Source organism: Rhinoraja longicauda, chromosome 22 (assembly GCF_053455715.1).
Source record: "Rhinoraja longicauda isolate Sanriku21f chromosome 22, sRhiLon1.1, whole genome shotgun sequence".
Taxonomy (NCBI): Eukaryota; Metazoa; Chordata; class Chondrichthyes; order Rajiformes; family Arhynchobatidae; genus Rhinoraja; species Rhinoraja longicauda.
In genome coordinates, this window is record NC_135974.1 from 13,193,359 (window position 1) to 13,206,581 (window position 13,223).

At 42.2% G+C, this 13,223-nt stretch overlaps 1 protein-coding gene across 1 annotated transcript in view; it reads left to right on the forward strand.

The window, feature by feature from the left end:
* The window catches only part of LOC144604394 (DNA topoisomerase 1-like), an 88,055-nt gene that overhangs the window by 31,036 nt on the left and 43,796 nt on the right, over positions 1-13,223 (forward strand). Inside the window, exons 4-8 of the mRNA XM_078418746.1 lie at positions 2,851-2,977; positions 4,823-4,887; positions 5,481-5,570; positions 7,057-7,126; positions 12,303-12,391. Of these exons, the coding sequence (XP_078274872.1) occupies positions 2,851-2,977; positions 4,823-4,887; positions 5,481-5,570; positions 7,057-7,126; positions 12,303-12,391 (441 nt within the window). The remainder of the gene's footprint in view (positions 1-2,850; positions 2,978-4,822; positions 4,888-5,480; positions 5,571-7,056; positions 7,127-12,302; positions 12,392-13,223) is intronic.

Sequence of the window (13,223 nt, forward strand, 5' to 3'; positions counted from 1 at the left end):
TCTTAAAAGTTTAACTCTGTTGCTGCAACTTGGCTTTAAAAATGAGCTTGCAGTACAGCTGGTCTACTGGTGCTAAGGGCATTGTGGAGGTTTCTGGATTTCATTGGCATGATTTATCCTTCTGTCACCCTCACCACCCCCCAACTTGTGTTATGTTCACAAGTCAAAATAGGAGCAGAATTAGACCACAAGTCTACTTTGCCATTCAATCGTGGCTGATTTATCTTGGCTTCCCCTTGGACAGTAGGATCAGGAAACATAAGTGGCAAAAAGTTTAAAGATTCAATTAGTTATGAGTCTTCATACTGACAGATAAATGTTTAGAATCGTTTCCTGGGCACGGTACTGGAAGTTGAATTCCAAACTGGAGAACTGAGGTGGCAGAAGTGCCAGTTTTGATCATTTGAATCATTTTTTCTCTCCTGGTGTCTAGTTTCTAAGCTTTTTAGATAACTGTTTATTTTCCCCAGGATGTAGGTTTGATGGGCAGACAGCCGTCTGTGAGACTAGCAACGTGGACTTTGAGAGGACGATGGTGTCAATGAGGCACTGTTTTTGTAACTGGATGGTCTGTTGGCAAAAATTTGACCAAGCTGGCAACAAGCAGCAGTCAGACAGGGAGGCTACAATCTTAGCTGTCTTCGTGAAATGAAATGACAGCAGCTCGCCTGAGGCCTGTGTGTGGAAGCTCAGGGCTCAGGTCAGCATGGAGATATGCCCTGTGCATTCACAGTCAGGTCTTGCCTGTGGAGATGTCGCATTAACACCTTCCTGACTCATTCAAGAAGAATGTGCTAAAGCCTAATATTTTATTTTGACCTGAGGTTTTGTGCAATGAGTTTGATCTTTGCTGGCTTTTTAAGATAAACAAATAAAAATGTATTGTCAGACTGGATGTTTGTTTAAATTCTAATTCCATATTATTGCCAGGCACTGTTTGTAGCCTTGCTGCATTTCGCATGACGTTAGATGAAAGAGGGTCCCCATGCATTGATGCGTCGGTTTAATCAGGAAGGTTAATCAACTTTATGAAGGCCTATAATGTTTTCAATTTGTTCTTTTTTTTGCATCTATCCTTCTTGCTATCAATTTTGACGTTTTTTTCTAGTTGTGCCCCCAAAGCTTTTTCCCCTGTGAATTTGGTTGCATATCCATTAAGAAATTGTTTTTCTTCACCTGCTATGTAAAGATCTGGAGGTGCTGCTCCCTGCAATGTGGAAGACATGCACAATTAAGGAATTGGTGAGCTTTACAATTGGTTTGCAGTTATTCTGAAGTTGAAGAACATAGAACAGTACAGCACAGACACAGGCCTGACAGTCCACAATGACTGTGTGTAACATGATGCCAAGTTAAACTAATTTCATCTGCCTGCATGCAATCCATATCAGGGCGACACAGTGGCACAGCGGTAGGGTTGCTGCGTTCCGGAGCTAGACCCGGGTTCAATCCTGACTACGGGTGCAGTCCGTACAGAGTTTGTACATTCTCCATGGGTTTTCTCTGGGTGCTCTGGTTTCCTCCCACATTCCAAGTTTGTAGGTTACTTGGCTTCTGTATAGCCTTTGCTGTGCAGTATACGGGTGATTGCTGGTCGGCATGGACTCAGTGGGTCGAAGGGCCCATTTCCACGCTGCATCTCGTGCAAACTAAACTAATAAGTGAAGTATTAACTCCTACAATGCATCAATTCAGTTCTGTCGCATCTCTCCAACTTGGCAGGCTACAGTTCTTCCGCATCCCCTTCCCGCGACGAATTAAACTATTCTTCTCCATCCCCGCCATATTCACATAAAAATAATTTCACCCTTTGATTAATTTTGGAAATTCATTAACTGCATTCAATGTTTCAAAAAACAGCATTATGATGCTAAATATTGATTTCTTGGCAATCATAATTGAAGAACATTTGCCAGGACACAGAATCACTTTCTTGCTCCTTAATAAATTATGGGATCTTTGACATTCTGTGTGAAAGATTTAAAATTTCTTATTACTGCATTGGAGCATCAGTCTAGATTTTAATCCCCAAAGCCTAGTGACTTGGGCAAGAATACTGCGAGTTAAGGTAGGGCTGGTATTAATGAGAGTTTGATTAATATTCAATTGTTTGTGCATATGTAAAGATCTGATTCTGTTGTAATGATTCATGCTTCAAATGTCTGTTGTATTCATTCAATTGAAGAACTTTGGAGATGCAGACAATCACTAATGAAGTGGAGAGAAATGGAAGAAAGTTGGCAGAAATGGCATGGGAGGAGTTGGCTGCGCCTAACGGCTGCGGCTCTCTGGCAGTCTGTTGTCTTTTTTTCTTTTCTTTTTTTGTTTGTGTCGGTGTTGGGATGGTTTTTGTTTCTGTTTTTGGCTGTGTATGTGGTGGGGGTGGGGTGGGGTGGGGGGAAACCTTTCTTTTATTAGGTCTCTTCCCCGGGGCGCAGCTCGCCCGCGGGGCCTTCCATCGCCCGGTGCGGCCGCGGGACGTTCCAGTGCCCGGGGCGGCTCGGCCGCGGGGCCTTCCATCCCCTTGCGGGGGCTGTGCGTGTCGTTTGCCTCGGTTGGGGTCGAGCTGCCTGTCCGTGGGTGCGGGGGGAAGAGAGGGGAAGTTTTGTTGCCTCCATCACAGTGAGGGGTGTTTGGAGTCACTGTGATGGATGTTTGTGTTGGGGTCGGGTGTCCTGTGTTCTTTTCTTTTTTGCTGTGTCTTGTGGCTGCTGAAATTTTGTTCGGTGTTTGTGCCGAGTGACAATAAAGTGTTGTTATGTTATGTTATGTTATGTTATGTTATGTTATACCTCATAGCTTGTAAATGTTTATTGTGGGTTGTGTAACCTTGCTCCCTCTGTTTTGCAGTGAGCACAAAGATTCTTCAGAAAAGAAACACAAAGATAAAGAAAGGGAAAAAGACAGACTAAAGCACAGAGATGGGAGCTCTGACAAACACAAACACAAGGACAAGGAAAAAAGAAAGGAAGACAAGGTATCTAAGTTGGAGTTAACCATCCTTTATCTAGTTGTCATTTATTTCAACTGTGAAGATATTTTATCTTCCCCCAAGATACTCAATGGTTCAATGGTCCTTTATTGTCACGTGTACCGAGCTACAGTGAAATTTAATTTACCATACAGTCATACCAAAAAAGCAACAAGATACAAAACTACATAAAGATTAAACCTAAACAGCCACCACAGTGGCGTGTGAGAACCCCTAGGGCACACAGCATAAGCGGAGACCCACAGCCATCAGTTCAATGTCCAGGCAACACACACGATCCTTCACCGTGATGTGACCAGAGTTGTACCGACCGCTGTCACTCTCTCTGCAGTCCCTGTCCGCCCGAACAGTCAGAAAGCCGTCAACACTTGCACTAGACTCCAGGGTGGTCTCATGGGGCGATGTCCCTGCAAACACCGAGATCGCTGCACTCACGGCAATCCCTCAGAGCCCCCAACAGCGCAGGCCATCGTGTTTTTCGGCGACCTCACATTCCCCACTGTGATAGAAGGCGAATAACGTTTACCTTCCTCCTTTTCTCCTGTGGTCGGGGCGATCGAACCTCCCGCAATCAGCAATCAAACCCCCGCGATCGGGGCAGTCGAAGCTCTTGTGGTTGGATCTCCCAAAGTCAATCCCCAAAAAAGGAACCGCCAGCTCCACAATGTTAGGCCGCAGTGCAGACGGAGATACGATACGGAAAATGTCGCATCTCCGTCGGGTTAAGAGATTTTGAAAAAGCTTCCCCCAACACTCCCCATAATACAAAACTAAAGATACACTAAAACATACAAATAAAATAGACTAAAAACAACAAAAGAAGAAAGGGACGAGACAGGCTGTTGGTAAGGTTTCCACTCCAGCATTATTTGAAGTTAGAAGTTGGTTCCATTGTACCTTGCACAACCTCTCTTGCTTATATGTTAGTCCATCTTAACACTCATCCATTGTAACATTCATCTATCTTGTTGCCAGGCATATCCACTTATATGCGCAATTTGATTGCAACATTTTGCAAGTTGTGCTTGGCTCTATAAACTAGTGCAACTTGGGCCACGCTGTGGGCCACTTTTTTAGAAAGCCCAGAATGGCTAAATAACATTGCAGGGTAAAGTTGGGCCAGTGGAAACATGCATTGCTCCCTGGCCAATGAGTGAACAAGATGTGGTAATTGTGATCTTTTAAATAAAGAGAACTTGCGTATCAGTGCTCCGAGTGGGAATTTAAAAGCTCACTCTGGGCGGCACAATAGCACAGCGGTAGATTTGCTGCCTTACAGCGCCAGAAACCCAGGTTCAATCCTGACTGCATCAAAATATGAATGTTGAGTTGGGCTTAACAAGGGTCTTTGTACGTCCTCCAGGACTTGCGTGGGTTTTCTCCGGGTATTCCGGTTTCCTCCCACGCTCCAAAGACATACAAGTTTGTAGGTTAATTGGCTTTGGTAAAAATGGCAAATGTTCCTAGTGTGTGTACGATAGTGTTACTGTGCGGGAATCGCTGGACTCAGTGGGCCGAAGGACCTGTTTCTGCACTATCTTTAGACTAATCTAAATAAAATTGTCAAATGACAGTTTTCTGAGATTACAAATAAAGTATATTATTTTAATATTTTTAAAACATCGAAGGACTTTTTGCACAAAGGTCAGAGGTGCTGTATCCATGACGGCAAGAGACGGGTTCTATGGTTAGATGTTTGAAGGGACCATCGTAGCACTGTTGGGTACAGAGATACCATTGAGTAATTAGTTTATAGTAGCCGTGCTTGATTTTAAATGGTCTGCGGAATGGATCTTGCAATGCAAATGGATTTTTCTTCTCTATCACAAGGACAAGATCCACATCTCGAGTAGTAGTTCAGGAGACAAAATAAAGAAGGAAAATGGCTTCACAAGGTAGGTGTTCCCTTAAATTGTGTCAATAATTAATGATGCATGCGAGTCTGTTTCACCCATTGTTTTTGGTGTGTGTATTTCTAGCTAATTGGGGTCCTGTTCCAGGAGGTTGCTAGCTGTTTTAAATGATGGGAGCAATGGGGTGCGTAAAGAGTAACACTTATGGGCATTGAACAGTTCGCAGATAAGTCACTCGTTTTCAGATGGTCAAGGATGATGGTTACGTCAAATAATTGTTTTATCTTCTACCCATCAAAATATGAATGCTGAGTTGGGCTTAACAAGGGTCAAGCCATTTTGGAAAAGCAGTATGTGCTGACAGGATATCTGGAATATATATGTTTAATCTTTCTGTCTTTGGGAGTAGTTGGACGTATGAGGATAAGTAAATTAATTTGGAACAAGATGCATCTGAGTTCCAATAGTGCCTGCCAACATGCATGCATAGTTTAAATTTCATGGGTTATCTGTGCTGATTTTCAAGGGCTGATGTTTGTATTATTTAAGGTAGTCTGGTCTATAAAATGAACTACTGGTTTTATGAGCACTCAATATTTATTTTGATCCCTTTTTTGCCTTCTCATCCTTTTTAGCCCTCGTATTAAACAAGAGCCAGAAGATGATTATGTCCCGTCTATTAAAGTGGAAAATAAGCCAATGAAGAGGGTTCGTGAAGATGATGAGTAAGTTTCTTCCTTGAAGCTGTAAGTTGACCAGAACATTCGGCACCTGTTGAAACAAAAAGAAAAGGCACAATTTCTGAGGGGAGAGAAAGGAAATGGCCACATTAAAGGAATGTTACAGATGGAAGTTGGAAGTACTCTCATCACTCAGGAAGGCCCTACAGTGGGAAATAATGAGTTGGTGTGTTTTCCAAATGCCAGTGGATGTTATGCATTCACCTGAGAATGCATGAGGAGCCCTGGTTTAATGACTCAGTCCCAGGAGACTTCAATTAAGTGTTAGCCTAATATTAGCTTGAGAGTCAGGAGTGCTTTATTGTCACATGTCCCCGGAAACGGAACAATGAAAATCTTCCTTGCAGAAGCACAACAGGTATGTCGCATAGTAACTCGGTAAATAGCATAATAAAACAACAAAAAGCAATTCAATTGGCAATTAAATTGGGGGGGGGAAATATAGTGCAATAGCAAAAACAAAGCCCAAGTCCCTTGTGCAATCAAAGCAGTTCATAACTTGGAGTCTCAAGACTGAAGTGAGGTTCAGATCCATAATCTTTTAATTCTGGAGGTTGAATGGTAACTTAAACCAAAGGCTGAAATCCTTCATGGAATGATTTTCACTGAAAGATTTGCATGCTTCTGCTTCTTGATGTAAAAAAAAATCTTGAGCCATTACTCAATGCTATTACATGAACTCTGGGCTTATATCACATGCAGCATATTGTCCCACATGCATTTTACTTCTCTAACTTGTCATAGGACTAAATATCTCATACTTGTTTGCATGGGAATCATCGGTAACTGTTTGGTATGTAACTAACTCTATTCTTCATGGGGGCATTTGTGATCTTCATAGAAGAGCATTCCACTTTGGCTTTGGTCATCTGCAAACAGTAGATTAGCAGGCCTGAATAGAGTCGCTGAGCAATTGACCTGCCAATATCACATTAATCCTTTAGATTTTTTTAGAATTCTGCTTTTGAAAGTTAGATTTTTTTAGAATTCTGCTTTTGAAAGGGAAATGGTCTTTTTACTGTTCAATTGGAATTGTTCCATAAGATGGGCTACTCCCATTTGTAGGACTGAAAGAGAGAAAAGCATAAACTCCTGCATCCTTAAAGCTCTGAAACAAACGAAACATAAACAGCTTCAAATCAATGAGGACCAGAATGGAATCATGAAACATTACCACAACAGGGAGATAAATCTTCACTGGCCTCTTTTTTGTTATTGCTTCTATTCTTTAAAGGAACAACAAGCATGTGGTTTTAATAAACCACAGCAGTCTTGTGGTACAATGAAACTGTAAAGCAAATTATGTTTACCCTGTTTAAAAACAACTTGCCATGCGAGCCTAGAATAAAGATCTGTGTTAGTCATTATCATGAGGCCTCAAGTTGTTAAACGTGTAGGCAGGTATGGCAAAAGGTGATGGTTATCTGTTATCAAATGTTTTGACTGTGCTCAATGTTTAATTCTATCATAGCGCTGATTTTAAACCCAAGAAGATCAAAATAGAAGATGAAAAGAAAGCCAAAAAACGAAAACTTGAAGTGGTGAGTATTTTTTTTCTCTCTCCAGGATCCTGGACTTTTAGAATTGGAACAGTTGAATTTTAATAATGTTTTTCATGAATTCATAATTTTGGAAATGATTATTGGAGTGAGAGAGTGAATAGTGCATTGAGCCTTCCCTACTGCCCCATGTGTATCAGCCTTGAGGGTAGTAACACAGTGGCACACCTGTAGAGCTGCTGCCCCATGGCGCCAGCGACATGGGTTTGATCCTGACCTCCAATGCTGTCTGTGCGGAGTTTGTACATTCTCCCTATGACTGCATGGGTTTCCTCCAGATGCTCTGGTTTCCTCCCACGTTCCAAAGATGTGCAGATTTGTAGGTTAAATGTGTTGGAAGGAACTGCAGGAGCTGAATTATACCGAAGATAGACTCAAAATGCTGGAGTAACTCAGCAGGTCAGGTAGCATTTCTGGAGGAAAAGAATAGGTGGCATTTTATATCATATCATATCATATATATACAGCCGGAAACACGCCTTTTTCGGCCCTCCAAGTCCGTGCCGCCCAGCGATCCCCGCACATTAACACCCACTAGGGACAATTTTTACATTTACCCAGCCAATTAACCTACATACCTGTACGTCTTTGGAGTGTGGGAAGAAACCGAAGATCTCGGAGAAAACCCACGCAGGTCACGGGGAGAACGTACAAACTCCTTACAGTGCAGCACCCGTAGTCAGGATCGAACCTGAGTCTCCGGCGCTGCATTCGCTGTAAAGCAGCAACTCTACCGCTGCGCTACCGTGCTCAAACCTTCAGACTAAAAGAAGTTTGGGGTTGGGTTGGGGGGGTGGGGGGGGAGAATAAACTGGAGGCAGGAAAGGGCCAGAACAAATCAGGACAACAGATGGCCTCAGGGCGGGTGGAGCCAATAATGTTGGCTGGGGAAAATGTGATTACAAGTGAAATGCAAGGATTTGACCAGTGAAGGGAATGCAGGAGTTACTTGAAATTAGAGAAACCAACATTCATACTGCTGTGTTAACATGGTTTCTCTAATTTCAAGTAGGGCCATGGACATAGTCCATATGGACTTTGGCAAGGTTTTGCATGGTAGGCTGCTGTGGAATGTTAGATCACATTGGATACGGGGAGAGACAGGGTCTCAGGAAGGGTCTCGACCCGAAATGTCACCCATTCCTTCTCCAGAGATGCTGCCTGTCCCACCGAGTTACTCCAGCATTTTGTGTCTTAACTGGATACAGAATTGGCTTCATGGTACAGAGTAGTGGAAGGTTTTCTGGACTTAAGAATGCTTGTGACTCATGGTGTACCTCACGGATCAGTGCTGGGCCAATTGTTTGTCATCTATATCAACAATTTAGTGTGCAAGGCAGGGTGACACTAAAGTAGGTAGTATCGTAGATAGTGACAGAGGGATCTTGATCAGCTGAACAAGTAGGGCAAGGAGTGGCTAATTAAATAACTACTGGAGTTTAATTACATAGTTCCCTGAAAGTGCACAGGGTGCTGAAGAAGGCTTTTGGCACATTGGCGTTCATCCATCAGGGAATTGATGCTGGGATGTTATGTTACAGTTGAACAAGATGTTGACTTGTATTGTATTCAGTTTTGGTCACACTTCTATTCTATAGAAAGATGCCATTAAGCTGGAAAGGGTGCAGAAAGGATTTACGAGAATGTTGCCAGGACTGAGCTATATGGAAAGGTCGGGCAGGCTAGACTATTCTTTGGAGTATATTCTTTAGAGTACAGGAGGCTGAGGGGGTGATATTGGAAAGAGTGATTAGATGGGGTGAATGCAAAAAGTCTTTAACCAGTGGAGGGAAATCTAGAACCAGAGAGCATAGGTTAAAGCTAAAGATTTAATAGAAACCTGAGGGACAACTTTTTCACACAGAGGATGGCAGGTATATGAAACGAGCTGGTGCTGTAACAACATTTAGAAAACATTTGGAAAGGTACTTGATAGGAAAAGTTTTGAGGGATTTGGGTCAAACACAAATAGCGTAGATGAGGCATTTTGATCAGCCTGGATGGGCCTGTTTCGCTTCTGAGATGAGGAAAAACATTTTCAGTCAGAGAGTTGTGAATCTGAAATTCTCTGCCTCAGAAGGCAGTGGAGGCCAATTCTCTGAATGCATTCAAGAGAGAGCTAGATAGAGCTCTTAAGGATAGCGGAGTCAGGGGGTATGGGGAGAAGACAGGAACGAGGTACTGATTGAGAATGATCAGCCCTGATCACATTGAAAGGCGGTGCTGGCTCGAAGGGCCGAATGGCCTCCTCCTGCACCTATTGTCTATTATCTATTGTATGACACTTATTAGGTTGTGCTTCATGTTGCGTCTGCCAGTTTGACAGTTGCTGTCCCTTTAGTTTATTACATATAAGCAGCGTAAATCAGACTCCTCTATTGCTTCATTTAGATTTTCTTCAACAAATGACCCCTGGTTTTAATTTATTAGCCAATATTTCAACAAGTGTTGTTTGGGTTTTTATTTGTTTTTCTTCTCCAGACTTCTGACTGGTTTACTTTTGCCCCCATTGAACTATCTCTTTTTCTGTAACATAACACGGTATATCGAAGGAGGATTGGCAAATGTGGTCAGAGCCTTTGCTCTATTTAATCTTGCATTCTGTAGTGTGTATCCCATGTGTACTTTTAAGCAGTGAATATATCCGGTCGCTTAAATACCCCTATAATCTGTTTTATTTTAATGTATTGATAAAAACCACTGTTGAAGATGTTTGCCAACTCTTTGAGGAGCTCAGCCTTCCTTATTGCTCCATAATCGACCCACTCTTTGTTTGACTCCACCTTTACTATTTAAATGCTTATAAAATGGTTTTTTGGATTTCAACATGTTATCTACTGAAGATAGACACAAAATGCTGGGGTAACTCAGTGGGTCAGGCAGCATATCTGGAGAGAAGCCATTCCTTCTCTCCAGAGATGCTGCCTGACCCCCTGAGTTACTCCAGCATTTTAGATATATAGACAAAAGGTGCAGGAGTAGGCCATTCGGCCCTTCGAGCCAACACCACCAATCAATGTAATCATGGCTGATCATCCACGATCAGTACCCCGTTCCTGCCTTCTGCCCGTATCCCTTGGTTCCGCTGGCCCTAAGAGTTCTATCTAACTCTTTTTAATGCATCCAGTGAAGGCCTCCACTGCCTTCTGTGGCAAAGAATTCCACAAATTCACAAGTCTCTGGGTGAAAAAGTTTTTCCTTGTCTCAGTTCTAAATGGCCTACCCCTTATTTTATGTCTATCTTTGATTTAAACCGGCATCTGCAGTTCCTTCATACATGTGTAATCTACTAATCTGTACTTGTACATTGTTTTCCCTTCCCTAACACTTGCAGAATTTACCGGATTGGAAACCAGTCATCATAAATTTCCGTTTTCTGTTTCATTTAGATTGATCTTGCCTTCATTCATGCTTTAGAAGCCCTTTTTTCACTTCATGTAACGCTGTTAGTCTGCATTTATATTATTGTCTTTTATGCTTCCATTTTTCTCAGCTATTGTTTTATTTGCCAGGTCTTTTGATTGACAGAAGGACTAACGCGTTCTCTATTTTTTGCCAAATCTGTCTCAATGATACATTCCCCTGAATCAGATCCAAATCTGCTTGTCCCCTCGTCAGATGAAAAAGTTTTTAATCAAGAGGGAGTTTTGCTTATTTTTAGAATTCCTCCCCTTATTGCTGGTGGAGCTGCTGCCTCTTAGCGCCAGAGATCCAGGTTCACTCCTGACCTTGGGTGCTGTCTGTGTGGAGTTTGCACATTCTCCCTGTGACCGTGTGTGTTTTCTCCGGTCTCCCGAATCCCAAAGACGTGTGGGTTTTGTAGGCCAATTGGTCCTCTGTAAATTGCTCCTCGTGTGTTGGGAGTGGATGAGAAAGTGGGACAATGTGGAACTCGGGCGAACGGGTGATAAATAGTTGACGTGGACTTGGTCAGCTGAAGGGCCTGTTTCCATCCTCTATCACTATCTCTAAACTAAGCGTAAACTAAATGCTCTTACTATCCAAGTTTAGGTTAGGCAATTGAAATTTGCATTCTCACGCCTATAAATTACTTGCATCTTTCGCAATATCTATCTCGTATTGTACCCTTTATTGTATACTCTGGCAGCCTTCTCTATAATTTATATTATCCCTGATCAGATAATATATTTCAATAATATTGTCATATATGGTTCCCTTGTTTTCTCTCAATCTTTCCTGAGTGGTTTACATTGAAACATGGCATTGGGAACAGAAGTTCCATTAAGAGCAGAAGTCTGAAGAAGGGTCCCAACCTGAAACATCGCCTATCCGTGTTCTCCAGGGATGCCGCCCGGCCGTTGAATTACTCCAGCACTTTGTCTTTTTGTGTTAGCCAGTATCAGCAGTTCCTTGTTTCTACTAGCAGAAATTAATTGGCCCTTCAAACCTGCTCCGCTATGCAAGTCGATCACTACTGATCCTTGATCTGAATATATTTATGTTCTCCATTGTGCCATCCCCATGAATCCCTTTGTACTCGGAAATCTGTCTGCCTCCTTTGCAAGCATATTTATAGGGTAGCCATCTGTAGTATAGAATCCCACGTGTTCACCACCCTCTGAAATTCTTTCCATCTGAATGATTTGATGTTTTGCCATATATCTTGAAATTGACAACTCCAGACATTAGCCAAGAATATTGTATACTCATTCCTTCCCATTATGGCCAGGTCCTTTGATGTCACTTTATTGTAATTCCATAAACCTGTTTTATCCTATTGCTCACCATCCTTATTTACACCACCCTGGAGATTTGTGCACATGCTCATCTAATCTGTTTTTGTGCGCTCCACTGCCCTGTTAAAGAGCATACAGCACAGAAGCGGGCCCTTCGGTCCATCTTGCTCATGCCGACCCATGATGCCCCATCACTGCTAGTTGCTTCACCTTTTATCTGATTATTAGTAATCTATATTTGTTCATCCTGTTGCCCACAGCACAAGATGACTGCCATTAATTCCAACACCCATGAAGTACAATAATCGATCGGGTTTCAGTTTTAGAATTACGCCTTTTGTGTAATGAATAGTTGCACACTTGCGTTGAGCAGAATTTATCTTTCTGCATTTGGTACAACAACTAGGTTTTCTGGAATGTGAGTGTTTTGTCACTGAGACATGATCTTCCTTTCCTTGTAGGTATCAAAGAACAAAAAATCCAAAGGTAAAGTGGAAAATCAAGGGCCGGGAAAAAAGAAGAAAAAAGAGGAAGAAGATAAGTGGAAATGGTGAGGCTCAATGGACCAGTTGGTCAAATCATATTGATGCTGCTTTCTACTGTGCACCTTGTGTCCTACCCATACAAATCATGTTAAAACAGCCAGTTTGCTCCCAAACGTTTCTGGGGGAAGATTACGATTTGTGCTTAGATAATTGTAACAGGCATTGCAGTTGGCCTCAGACCTGCTAACAAAGATGTAGCAATCTCTGATGCAGATTTGTACTTTCCCAATGGCCTTCATTGTCTAGTGCAAGCCCTATGGGATTTCTGGTGGCCAATTACTAGGGTGCCATTAAGCTTTCTGAACTAGGAATCATATTGAGGAATTTTTACACAAGTGCAACTTTTAATTAATATCTTAACAGTCCAGCCAATAAAGATTGGAATGTACACCAATTGGGATACGTTCATTGTTTTTGTGCTAATATTTTGGGTCCGATGTTAAGCAGAATAATGAATTGCTAATTATTACATTGCTTAAGAACTTGAGATGAATGATATAACTATACAACTGACTGTGAATGCAACTTGCTGCATGCAGTTCTCACTGGCAAGACCAGCATTCATTGCGTTGAAGAGGTGGTGGTGAGCTGCTGTTGTGGGACCATTGCATCCATTGAGGTGGTACTCCCTATATATTATTGGTTGTAGATTTTGACTTAGTTACTTGGGATGGGGGCGGGGAGGGGGTTGTTAGTGAGTTAGAGGTTGCAGGTAAATGGTTTGTGAATGTTAACGTGTAATTCACTCATTTGTAACGACCAAACAACAACTCCCTCTGGAGGCACAACGAATCATGGATGGGGATTTTTTAAATGTTTGCTTATTTTATATACAGG